The following is a 12,863-nucleotide window of genomic DNA, read 5'->3' as shown; positions in this document are numbered from 1 at the left end:
GTAGGATTTTTTCCAATCTATTAAAAAGAAAATCCCAGAGGGGGGTAACTGCAATTTTTGTGGGAAGAGAATTATCTGTGCTAGTTAAACCAAGCAAAACAAAGGCCTTCTTCGCAATAACTCCCAGAGAGCAGCATTTAGGGAGGCAGTAATTAGGTAATTAGAGCTGGGAGTCGCCTCAGTGCCTGGAGGGCCGCTGGGTGTAATGACTACCGTGCAGTGCCACGGTGCAGCAGAACCCCGTAATCTGTTAGAACTGGCCTTACCTGAGCGCAATCACCCAGCCCGATTCCTCCAGTCCCTGTGGCTCTTAGCGCGCACCCTTCCCTCCACACCCTGGGGTGCGGAGCAGCAGCAACTGCCTGGCGGGATGCTCAACATGCACTGCACCTCGCTTGCTACTCTTGACTGTCACCCCAAATATTCGGCATACTAAGTTTTCACGCACCAGGTGACAATACGGAGACAGAGTGGGGGAGCAGAACAGGCGGATCTGCTGAAATACATTGCTGAGGGGAGCAGCGAGCAAGACAGGAGAGGTCTGCTCTTCTGCACCAAGTGGATTAGCTCCCTGGCCAGGGATTGATCTCTTGCTGCAGTTGCTGCTGGTAACTTCACGGTGCTGAGACTTACCCCCTTGCGCCAGCCACTAGGGAGGCCCAACTTAATTGTTCTCTTGATACAATTAAGTTATACTCTTATCAAAAGCTTGAACTTGTGGGAAGGAAAAAGAACTAATGTAAAATGATGTATAAGGTTCTACCAGTCAAAAAAACGTTAAGAACGGTGATAAACTTCCTTCCAGTCTTTCATAGGCAGATGTTTTAAAAATGTTACAGGAACACCGAAAATTATTTCTTCAGAACCTAGTCTTCACCTGACAGCACAGAACACTCTATCACGTTGTCATCAAATAGCCAAACAAAATGTTTATTGCTGCTCAAAGTTCTCCGGAGGAACGCACGGGCCCACATGTTGCTTAAGCATATAACTGCTGGACTCTTGGAGAGTTTTCTCAATTTTTGACCGTCATAAATTGCTGGGTCGGATTTTACCAAGTAGCACCGGGTACACCCAGCCGAGGAAGGTCCCCCCCTCTGGAGCAGAGCCTCTGTGACGTCCCAGACAGGACCCGCCCACGGGTGGGGCCAAACGAAGCGAGGGGCGCCCTACAGGAGGGCGCGCGCGCTCGCCGGCGGGCGGCCATGCGGCCGGGGGCCATGGACCCGGCTCTACCCAGCGCCCCGGCCCAGGCGCAGTCACCGCCGCCCGAGCCGTGGCCGGCGACGAGCTCCGAGGAGGAGCTCTACGACTGCCTGGATTACTACTACCTGCGGGACTTCCCAGCCTGCGGGGCTGGGCGCAGCAAAGGCCGGACGCGCCGCGAGCGGGAGCTGCGCACCAACTGGCCGGTGGCTGGCGGCCACGAGCGCAAGATCGCGCAGACCCTGCTCAATAGCCAGCGCAAGCGTCGCCAGCGCCAGCTGCAGCCCCGGCCGCGCACTCGGCTCGCCTGAGTGCCGGTGCGTGCGGACCGCCACCGCCTTGGCCAGGGGGACCCCGCGCGCGCGCGCCGGGCGCTGCTTCCTGGGGACCCCTGTGACTTGATCGGGCAGAGTTGGCCCCTTTTTTGACGCTGCCCAGCGCTAGCTAGTACCTGGATCCCCTACACCCCCAAAGTCCCTCCTGACTGCAGTTGGAATAGTGTAAAACTACCTTTTGGAATTTTGTAGTTGGGTAGAAGTGCAGAAAACGTTTTTTGAATACAAGGGAGATTTACTTCCAGGGCTTATGCTCGGACTAAGAGGAATAAGTGGCTTTTGTTTTTTTCCGATTTCCTATAGGATACCCGAAGGACCTGATAAAAGTATTTTCTCTGACGCCAGCCGGAACTGTGGTCCAAGGGGGAGAGAATCCATGTTGGTCAACAGAACTTTCCGACGGCGCTTAAGTTGACTGCTTCAGTATCTTTTCCTTACTGATTGTTAATTAAGTAGCATCCAAGGGGATATGCCCTTTTAGGGTTTTTAATTAAAAGAGAGCAGTAAGAATGGCATTTTAAACCTCTGGGTTTGATTTCTCAGCTACTACGGTAATTCGCTTGAGGTACACAAATACCTGAGTTCTTACGTGTAAAGATGATGATGGGGGAGAACAAAGACAAGAATTTGTACAAGATGTAAACCGAAGTGTCACTGGCTACTATGCAGCTGTGGTATTATTTTCTTGAGTAAGGATATTTTAAATGATAGCAGTGCATACTGAACAGTTGCCTGGTTCTCTGCACTACTGATTCCTTCCAGGGAAACGGTGCTGTCTCCATTTTAAAGAGGGGGTTCTGAGGCATAGAGGACAAGAAACATTCTAGAGGTTACAGTTAGTTAGAAGACCAGGCATTTCATTCTCAAAACATCCACACACTTTCCAGCATCAGTTTTTCTCAACTCTACACAAGTACTGTGGCTCAGAATCATGCACAAACTCAAGGACAAGAGTTAAGTTACAGTTTAAAAATTATGCAGACTGTGTCGGGATAGCCTTCCTTTCTCTTCAGTCTGCATTCAGTTAGGTATCAGCACCCATAGGTGGTGAGTCCTTGGCTGGGAGAGAAGGGTGGTATGCGGCGAGGAGCAACCCGAACTTTAATCCTGCCTAGAGTCCTGTATATTGCTGGCATTCAGCAAACTTCTGAGTGGTAACACTTTCAACTTCCATGGAACTACAGTTTTTTTCATTTAAAAAATACAAATAATATTGGACTACACCTTGCCAAAGGTGATGATTATAGATAAGACATTGGACACAGTTAATGGCCTGGTGCATAAGATACTCAATAAATGGTAGCTGTTTTAAAATGTATAGAAAACAAACTTACTAGTCATTAAGTCTTAGATTCTTTCACTCACTGCATTCTTTTAAAATGTCTCCAGCATCCAAGCAATGTGATATGGTGGGAGCCTGGCTTTGGGGTCCAAAACCCGTACTGAATTTGGCAAGTTGCTTAAACTTTAAGCATCTACTTTCTTACCTATAAAATGTGGATAAAACATTACCTATTTCAAGAGTCCTTGTGAGGTGTAAAGGAAATAATGTAAAGCTTAGTGCCTGGTATATAGTGGCAGTCAAATACTATAATTAGTAACAGGGTTACCATTTCTACCCTTTTCACCTTCAGGGTTTTTTTTCCTTAATGCTGTATTTTTTCCTCTTCTGTATCTCAGACATAATGTCCAGATTAATCTTCCAGAAAAACATTGTAATCATATAAAAACCCTCAATGACCCTTCTAATATTGCAGACTATAAAGCCTAGATTCCTTATTTTGAGCTGGAAACTATCTGTTGGATTTTCTTAAATTTTGACCCACAACTTCCCAAATATACACTTTGGCTTTTAATACAGGTCTTCTGTTCTCTAAAGTCACCATGCTCAACTCTGCTTCTTCATTTGAATTTATGCTGTTATGCTCTTTCTCCCTCTTTATAATGTTCAATCTTTCTGAAACTACTTCCACCTATATGTATTAAAGTGCCACTTTCTCCCTAAAGCCTTCATCCACATGAAATGTCCACTCTTTTGAAGTCCTATAGAACTTCATATAAACACACCACCTAATCATTTATTTTATTGTTTTGTACTTTTGTATTTTGTACTTTTGCACTTCACTTAATGTGAAGATACTTTTCATCCCAAATATTCTTTCATAACATTTTTTTAAATGGCAGAATAGAATTCATATGTATGAATCAAAAATTATTTAATTCTATATTGTAGGACACTCAGGTTGTTAAGTTCCCCCTATTTTATACCTTTTGTTAAATGAACATTTGTATTTTGTACTTTTTTTTTAATATTTTTATTTATTTTTTAATAGAGGCATGTTTTATTTGTTTGTTTGTTTTGTTTATACATGCACTGGGTACAGTCAGAAGCGCGGGAGGGTGAGAGAACTCATCAGAGCCAGAGCAGGGAGCAGAGCAGGCAGAAGGACCGAAGTACACTGCTGAGGGGAGCAGGGGGCGGCAGGAGAGGTCTGCGCACCATGTGGGACCCTCCTCCGGTGGCCGGGGATCGAACCGGTGCTGCAGAGGCTGCAGGCAGCCTCGCAACCCAGCGCTCAACCACTGCGCCACCGGGGAGGCCTGTATTTTGTACTTTTAAATGAAGTTTAAAAATTCAATTATTTTGTCTACATTTGTAAGGCACTGTATTCACAATGTCTGTTATCCAAAGAAAAACCTACCCTTTGAATTTAAGGATCTTAGTACCTGAAACATCTTCATTCCTATACTATTCCTGTTATAAAGTACAGCATACCAACAGACTTGCCATGTTAAATACGCTAAGGTATTCTAACTAGATTCTGCTCATTTTAGATACTACAACTTTTAATATTTAAATATGGTCACTGGAGAAATTATATGTATTAGTTACCTGCTCTGTATAATAAATTACTCCAAAACCTAGTAGCTTAAAACAACAAATATGTATTATCTCTGGGTCAAGAATTTGGGAGTGGCCTAACTGGGTGGTTTGAACTCAGCAACTGAGATTCTAGTCAAGCAGTTGGTGGCTGGGATCAGTCACCTAAAAGCTACTCCCAAGATAGGCCACTCATGTGACTACTGGCAGAAGGCCTCCATTCCTTGCCATGTGAGACTGACTCTCCATTAGGCTGACCGAGTGTCCGCAAGATGTAACCACTGGTTTTCCCCAAAGCAAGTGATTTCACTGAGCAAGGAGCAGACTTTTATGATCTAGACTGAAGCTGTACACCATCACTTTTGCCATTCCAAATAAGTAACTAAATCCAGACCACACTCAAGGGAGAGTAATTAAGCTCCACCTTTTGAAGGGAATGTCAAAGCATTTGTGAACATATTATAAGTCACCATGACAGTTTAATAAGTATGTTCCTTGTAGGAAAATTGGAAAACACAAGTGAAAAAAACACTACTCTGCATAATATCACTACTTGGTTGCCTAGAATATCAGTCTTTAAAATGTTTTCTTAAAATTTAATTTTAAATTTAAAAAATTACATTTTCACTTAATGTGAAGATACTTTTCATCCCAAGTATTCTTTCATAACACTTTTTAAATGGCAGAATAGAATTCATATGTATGAATCATAAATTATTTAATTCTATATTGTAGGACACTCAGGTTGTTAAGTTCCCCCTATTTTATACCTTTTTTTTTAAGATTGATTGATTGATTTATATATACATACATACATACATACAAGCGCTGGGTACAGTCAGAAGCGCAAGAAGGTGAGAGAGAATTTACCAGAGCCAGAGTGGGGTGCAGAACAGAATGACGAAATACACTGCTGAGGGGAGCAGCGGGCGCGGCAGGAGAGGTCTGTAGTGCCATGTGGGACCCTCGCCGGCGGCCGGGCGGCCAGGGATAGAACCGGTGCTGCAGAGGCTGCGGGCAGCTTCACAGCCCAGCACTCAACCACTGCGCCACCGGGGCCTTTTGTTAAATGAGCATCCTTGGAGCTAATTTCTTTCCACATTCATTAGTGCTCCTTAAATTTCTAGATATGGAATTCCTGGAACAGGGTTTGCACAATTTTGAAATCTATGACCTAATTTTTAGTGTATAAGAATTTTAACTGCAAGAGTCCTTTCATCCAAATGTTTAAATCAAATATCCATAAAAATGCCTACAAGAGTTCTTTGTTCAAATTTTGATCGCCATAAGTGAATTTGTTAAGAATTATCGCTATGGAATGAGATGATGTATATACTTTCCCCCCAAAAATTGAACTTCAGCACATCTATACCAGCAAACTACAAATTACAAAACAGAAGAATTTTGGTATTTTCAATTCCCACTTTTTAAAACTAGTTTTAGCTTACTTTTTACGTGCTCATTTGTTTTCTGAATAAAAGTAATTCATTAACTGTTAAAAAATCCAAAAGAAAGAAAACACCATCAATAAAAGGCCACAGCCACCCACTTCTACTGCTTGAAGGCAAACAGTATTATCAGCTTTAGATTCTTTATGCATATATAATATGGTCTTTTCTCTCAATTTTTCAGAAATAGTAGCACACTGTATTTAATCCTGCCCCTTTTTTCTCTTGACAGTTAATCTTAGAAGTCATCCCTACTAAGATACATAGACATATGTATCTGAGATATACATATGTCTGACACATTTCTTTATTCCTTTTTATAACTGCATATTGTGTGAATGTGCCATTTTTTAAAAACCAGGAATTTATGTTCCTTCTAGTTCTTTAACTATACCAAAATAATCTTGTACAAATACTTTATATTCTCCAACTTAGGGACGAATGATTTACCACATATGATTAAGAGTATCTGTTCTGCAGGCCTGTCTATCTTGACTGTCCAAAGGTCTGCTCACTCTAAGCTCTTCTTGAGCCAGGATGTCCTTTATAAAGCTCTATTCCCATTTCTGCTTATGCATTATCCAAAAGCAAATGTAAAGTTTATCATATGTAAATCGTTCATTTCTTTATGTTCTGTGAAAAATACAAACTTTTTCACAAAATGTTTTTGCATTATTTATCCCTCCATTTCACAAACATTCTGTTGTTGCCATAAATGCTGCATTAAACTCTGTAACTGTTACAGGGCAACTGCAATGTGAAGGGGTAGGCCTGAGTGTGGGTCCTCACCAACACGCTTAAAAAGGACTTATCAGAAGACCCAACTGCAGGCACACACAAAAAAGTTTAAATAAAGGGTTTATTTACAAAAAGGGGAAATGAAGAGAGGACTAACCCAGGGAGAAAGAGAGAGAGAAATTGGTGAATGCGTCCTACCAATTCCGCTGAGCTGGGATCCCAAAGGCACGATGAAGGTCTGCGAAAAACCAACCACAGCCCAGGACCACGTGTCTCTGGCTATATGCTAAGCCTGGCTGCTTAACTCCACCCTTACTTCCCAGCAATCCTCCCTTCAGTGGTGATGACACTATGGGATTTGCAGTCCTTGGTGCCTAGGATCTCTTTAGCCTGGGGTGGGGGCGGAGTGCATAAAACCTGAGTTTGAAGAATTCATTCAGAACGTCCTCTCCCGGAAACATTACCTCCAGTGAAAGGGAGAAATTTCAGTTCGACAGTCAAGTAGAAATGGAGGTTCCACCTCAGCTTTTTCTCCCCACAACCCCCTAGGACTTTCCCGTGAAGCCCCTCCCACCCCCAAATAAAACTAGCCAACTGCCTGCAGTGCAGATTCTAAAATGTTTGTGTGTTAAAAAGCATTCCACACTAAGTATCAGTAAAGCACAAACCCTTGTCGCCCCTGCAATTACTGTTCCCTCTGCCCGAAATGCTCTACTACTTAGTAAACACATGGCTTACTTCTCCACTTCCTCGAGGGCTCTGTTCAACGGTTGCCTCTTCAAAGGCTCCTGCACTCTACAAGCTCTAACTCCTTATTCCCCCACTCCGCTTTTGTTTCATGTCATCACCTAAATGTTAGTGTGTCTCCTCCATGAATTTAAAGTCCATGAAGGTAGTCTTGCTGTATGTCGTGCTTTATCTCCAGAACATACCTGGCCTAGCACTTGTAGATCAGAACATTTTTTCACTTAATGAATATATCCTAACCATAAAATTATCAATGAATGAATGAATACTATCCCAATTAATATATATGTAGGTTTCGAAAATATATAAATAAATGTAAGGTGGCATGACTGTCTGAATAACTTGTTGGCTGAATCCACAAACATGAGAAAACAAATAGAACCAACTCAACTCTATCGGTCCCTGCCTAAAGTTATCAGTTTCCTTCGTTCCGTTCATATTACGTGTCCTCAACTGCCTCAAAAAAATATTCCCCAGATAAGCTTAATACTGAGAAAGGTTTAGCAAATTGTCCACGGTTCTGTGGCACACACGCCAGGGGTGTGACTCACAAGGTGGAATTTGCCCTCCCATGTTAAGAGCACACATGTTTGGATGAAGCGGCGCTAGGCCCTGTGCCCTAGGAAGCAAAATGCTAGCGGCAGTCACTCAGGCTAGCATCCGAGGACAAGGCTTACCCCGGACCACAGGAACTTCCGGCTTTCCAAAGAGCCCCGGCGCCGAGCTCATGACGTCAATTGTGTAAGACGAGGAGCGTCCGTGACGTCCCGTTCTCCTGGTGACCTTCAGGGCGAGAGGAGACGTCGGCGACGGAAGGCGTCTGCCCGAGCGCTGATTGGTCGCGTGCTGAGACCAGCCCCGCCTCGCCACTTCCGCTGTCCTTCTCCGTAGAGGCAGTTTGGGTCTCTGAGCGCCGCTGTTCTCGACGCCGAGCCGCCGTGCCGTTGCGATGCCGCGTGGAAGCCGGAGCCGCACTTCCCGCATGGCCCCTCCGGCCAGGTGAGGCCTCCGCGGGGTTTAGGGCCGTACCAGCGCCGTGACGCAGACGGAGGCCGCGCTGGGCCCGGCCGCGGCGTCGGAGGCCAATGTGGCGTGAGCCCGCCTCCGCCCGCAGCGAGCGGGCTGTAAATGGGCTTTGACTACATTTTCCGTTCGTGGCAAACTTCCTGTACCCCAGATTATTACCTTAAATGGTTTAGGCTCGTTTTATGTTAAAACAGGCCAGTTCTAGAGAGCATTGGAAGTTTCTAAGTGTAAACCGTTAGAAACGTAAAAAACAAAAAAAAAATGTAGAAAATTAATATGATTGGGGGAAATGATCCCATTCCAATTCGGTGAGTAATCTTTAAACAGGTAATGTGAGCAGTGAGCGTACCACGGACTCGACCAGGTAGAGAATAACAGTCGCTAAGGCCGCACGTGAACATGATGTTTTCTAGTTCATAAAATGCTTTTAAAATCTGTTGGCGACTAATGATAATGATAACCTGAGAGAGTGTTGTTACTCCTGTTTTGCAGAAATAGAGACGCGGGACAGTCAGGTGACTTGCCCAAGGTTATGCCGCTAGTAAAGTAGGAAGTCAGTTATCAGACCGATGACAAATTCAAGACATACTACACATTACCACATCACTTCACTGGACTGCAGTGTTAACAGTGTGCTAAGAGTGGGAGGAAGCAGTTCATTTAATGAAAAGAATCTTCAGAGGACAGAAAGCCACATTTTATGAAGTTATGCCAAAAGCCACCTGATAGGAAGTGAAGTCATTACACTTTTGACCTAGTTTTAGTTAGGGGAGGAGATATTTTATATTTGTGAGCTAAAAATGCGGCAGAAGGAGCATAGTTAATGGAAGATTTTGAAAGCAGCTTTGGATAATTAGTGAAATTGTTGAGAGTGTGTGGCTCTCCTGTAGGAAGTAGCTGAAATTGATTATGGTATAGCAGTTCAGGCAGTCACTTCCACCTACTGGGCTCTGGTTTTCTAATCTGTAAGATAAAGAAATTGGACTATTTGGTTGGAAAATAGTTGGAAAAGTCATGACGTATTTTTTGTTTTTCAAGCAAAAGTGTCATGATGACTCTGACAACTCAGTGGATCCTTCTCTTAACAATATGTGACATCTTTTACTTACTTGACTGTCAATAGACTGTCAACTCCATGAAGGCAGAGGTTTATATCTCTTGTTCACAGTTATATTCCAGTACCTGCAGTGATGTTTGCCTGTTATATTTGGATGGATGGAGTCTTTACAGATCTCTTATACTCTTAATATTTTATATTTGTGAGCTATTGAGATGAATGTATTCCTAAGATACTTAGGCTATGTGAATACATGGAAATGGTTGCCCAAAAAGCAGAAAAAAATAGTTTATATTTGTGATTACAACATTAACGAAAGGTTAAAGAGATAAAAAATTATATTTTCCTGTATGTAGTTTTCTTGTATACATTGGTAATTGTGTTTAATAATTTAAAGTGAAGATCCTCAGGTTTATTTTTAATACATAGGGGTTGGTTTGTTTATTTTTAAGTGACAATTTCCAAATCTGGTTAGAAATGGGAATTTCATACTTTTTTCCCCTTTTCAACAGCCGGGCACCTCAGATGAGAGCTGCACCCAGGCCAGCACCTGCAGCTCAGCCACCAGCAGCAGCTCCCCCATCTGCTGTTGGCACACCTGCTGCTGCTCCCCGTCAGCCAGGCCTCATGGCCCAGATGGCATCCACTGCAGCAGGTGTGGCTGTGGGCTCTGCTGTTGGACACACAATAGGTCATGCCATCACTGGGGGTTTCAGTGGAGGAAGTAATGCTGAGCCCGCAAGGCCTGACATCACTTACCAGGTAAGGTTATGGGCAGCATTTTCTTTTTATGGGAAATATTTTTTATAATATTATTAGAAAACTTAGTTATTTATAAGTTCTTAATGCATAGGAACTGTCTGTAATTTTAGAATCTACAATGCTGTTAACATTGGGTTATCAAATGTGTTATCAGAAGCCACATTTGGCTGTTGAGTTAGTGCCTTAGCCCAGCAAACTGTTCTAGTCAGGTACAAAGTATATTTCTTCCCAAGGAATAGAACTGTTTTGTTTTTAACTTTATTAAATTTAATTTTTATTTAATTTTGTGTAGAAGAGCTGGGGTGTGGGCCAGAGGTGCAGCAGGTGAGAGGATTCACCAGAGACACAGTGGGGAGCACAGCAGGCGGATCTACTGAAATGCACTGCTGAGGGGAGCAGCATGTGACACGGAAGAGGTCTGCTGCACATATGTGCATTAGTGTACTTTCAAGGGATTGAACTCAGGCCATAGTGGTGATAGCACTGAGACTTAATGCCTAGGCCATCAGGGAGGCCCCCAAGGAGTAGAATTTTAGCAGGTCAACCTGGTTGACTATAAAATAGCTAATCTACTCTTATTTTCAATATTTTGTCTTGGTGACTTTTAACTAATTCAACCTCAATCTTAGTTAAATATTGGAAATTGTTTTGCCAGATCTGTGCTCTCTCATCTCTTACCTAATATTTGCCTCTGCCTTTCTGAAATATGTGGTTTTTTCTCTAATGAGCATGGGTGCATACTCTTACATTTCTGGTGTACAAGAAACTCTTATCCTTTATTTCTCTATTATTGACCCATTTTTTTTCTTCCATGAAACTTTACTAACCCAGTCGTCTTTGGATGTCCAGATACCATCTAGCTTTATTTGGATCTTTGTTCTTAAAGCTTTCTGATTTCTGGGCCTCCCCGGTGGCACAAGGGGTTAAGTATCAGCATTATGAAGCTATCTGTAGCCACTGCAGCACGAATTCTATCCCCATCCAGGGAAGTTGCCCAAATGGTGCGGCAGACCTCTCCTGTCTTGCCCGCTGCTCCCCTCAGCAGTATATTTCAGTCAATCCACCTGTTCTGTTTCCCATTCTGTGTCTGGTGAATCCGCTCACCCCACCCCACACTTCTGGCCTGTACCCCAGTTCTTGTATGCATAAAAAAACAAATCTTTAAAAAAAAAACAACTTTCTGATTCCAACTGGAATTTGTTGGTGCTCATTTACATTCTACCTTTAAAGTTTTTCACATGCTATGTTATTAGATGGAGATTTTAATTTGCATCTGGTGCTAGTTGCGTTTCCCCGGTTAACCTCAAGAACAGTGGATGCTATTCTTTGTTCAGTGTAAAATTAATTTCCTTTGCTAATGGGCCTAAATGTTACACCTTTGCAGGAACCTCAGGGAACCCAGCCAGCATACCAGCAGCAGCAGCAGCAGTTTGGCCCATGCCACTATGAGATGAAGCAGTTTTTGGAGTGTGCCCAGAACCAGGGTGACCTCAAGCTTTGTGAGGGTTTCAGTGAGGTGCTTAAACAGTGCAGATTTGCAAATGGTAGGTGCCATATCTATCCATGATTGAACTTGGATCTGTTCAATTCACTCAGTGGTATTCCTGGATCCTTAGCACTTACGGCGGTCTGTGTTAAATAAACTGACAAGTTGGGTTTTCTTTAAATTACTCTAAAATAATCCGACTTTTCTAAGAAGGATGTGGTCCAGATGTTTCTAGTCATTATCTTAAGCTTAAACCAGTTATGTTTGAATTTATTTCTTAAGCAGTAAAGAATTAGTATCTCTCAGTAAAACAGATTTTAGCTCTCGGGAATGTTAGCAGTTAAGTTTTCACATAATTTTCTCCTGTCAGCCTAAGATTTCATCTATTAAAAAGCTTATTTTCATTTTTCTTTCAGTAGGAAGAAAATAGGGAAGAAGTTAATTCTCAGGTGGTTGAATTGTAGAAGTAAAATGCTGCATATGCAAGTTTATCAGAAGTCTGGTGAAGCTTAATTATATCTAGTACCAAAGGGGCTATATTTTTGCTTCAGGATGAAACAATTGCCTACCTCATTCCTTGTGGCAAATGTAGAATGGAAATTTTGTTGGGTGCCTTCAATAATTTATGACACAAAATAACAACTTTGGGATTTCATTTTATAATTTAGAGAGTTTCTATTTTCTTAGAAATACACAGCTAATGCTCTCCTAACTTACCTCTTCTGTTTGCAGGATTAGCCTAATCAAGAAGTTCAAATTAAAGGCATGGAAAATCACCTCTCCTGACCAAGTTAATTTAATACAAAAATATAAAAGATAGTGAAATGCAAAGTATAAAGCTATCAGCTAAATTTATCACTAATGGCTTCATTACAATGGAAGAAGGTATTGTTAGAAGTTCACTGAAATGAAACTGAGTTTGGGGCTGGGGAAAATGTTTGACTTTCTTAAATCTGCTTTTGTGGCGTTACTGTTTGTGAATTAAAATAAAGTGATTTTCTTCCAAAATGTGTTGTTTTTTAAATGCAGGTTCATAGATTAGATCTGGTATATGCATGCTAAACATAAGCATTTTGCAAAAGAACACAATTAGCATCCACTTTGAGGAGCTTTCATAGAGAACTAGGTAAGAATTACCTCACCAGCAAACATGCAGCTTATTAAAACGGTTCCAGGT

The 12,863-nt window shown here is 42.4% G+C and overlaps 2 protein-coding genes across 3 annotated transcripts; both read left to right on the top strand.

The window, feature by feature from the left end:
• Nucleotides 1-1,202: 1,202 nt before the first annotated feature.
• Nucleotides 1,203-2,084, top strand: NUPR2 (nuclear protein 2, transcriptional regulator). Its single transcript, XM_037506773.2, has 2 exons — nt 1,203-1,523; nt 1,845-2,084. Exon 1 carries the CDS (start codon nt 1,206-1,208, stop codon nt 1,515-1,517), a length of 312 nt encoding a protein of 103 aa, XP_037362670.1. The 5' UTR covers nt 1,203-1,205; the 3' UTR covers nt 1,518-1,523; nt 1,845-2,084.
• A 6,127-nt stretch (nt 2,085-8,211) lies between these two features.
• On the top strand, nt 8,212-12,710 carry CHCHD2 (coiled-coil-helix-coiled-coil-helix domain containing 2). 2 transcript variants are annotated; one of them, XM_037506769.2, is made up of 4 exons: nt 8,212-8,354; nt 9,951-10,200; nt 11,585-11,744; nt 12,419-12,710. In XM_037506769.2, the coding sequence occupies exons 1-4, from the start codon at nt 8,305-8,307 to the stop codon at nt 12,427-12,429; spliced, it is 471 nt and encodes a 156-aa protein (XP_037362666.1). In that variant the 5' UTR covers nt 8,212-8,304; the 3' UTR covers nt 12,430-12,710. The 2 variants fall into 2 exon arrangements, with proteins under 2 accessions (XP_037362666.1, XP_054549547.1); XM_054693572.1 differs by lacking the exon at nt 8,212-8,354 and adding an exon at nt 8,443-8,689.
• Nucleotides 12,711-12,863: the final 153 nt, after the last annotated feature.

Source organism: Talpa occidentalis, unplaced genomic scaffold, assembly GCF_014898055.3.
Source record: "Talpa occidentalis isolate TD23 unplaced genomic scaffold, MPIMG_talOcc4v2.1 talOcc4.12, whole genome shotgun sequence".
Taxonomy (NCBI): Eukaryota; Metazoa; Chordata; class Mammalia; order Eulipotyphla; family Talpidae; genus Talpa; species Talpa occidentalis.
This window is presented reverse-complemented; position numbering and strand designations above follow the sequence as displayed.

What these genes read in the sequence shown, in the direction of transcription:
- NUPR2 (XM_037506773.2), top strand. Translation starts at nt 1,206, where the DNA reads ATGCGGCCGGGGGCCATGGACCCGGCTCTACCCAGCGCCCCGGCCCAG.
- CHCHD2 (XM_037506769.2), top strand. Translation starts at nt 8,305, where the DNA reads ATGCCGCGTGGAAGCCGGAGCCGCACTTCCCGCATGGCCCCTCCGGCC. An exon ending in CGCATGGCCCCTCCGGCCAG is followed by an intron (nt 8,355 to 9,950) that starts GTGAGGCCTCCG and finishes CCTTTTCAACAG; the next exon opens with CCGGGCACCTCAGATGAGAG. An exon ending in GGCCTGACATCACTTACCAG is followed by an intron (nt 10,201 to 11,584) that starts GTAAGGTTATGG and finishes ACACCTTTGCAG; the next exon opens with GAACCTCAGGGAACCCAGCC.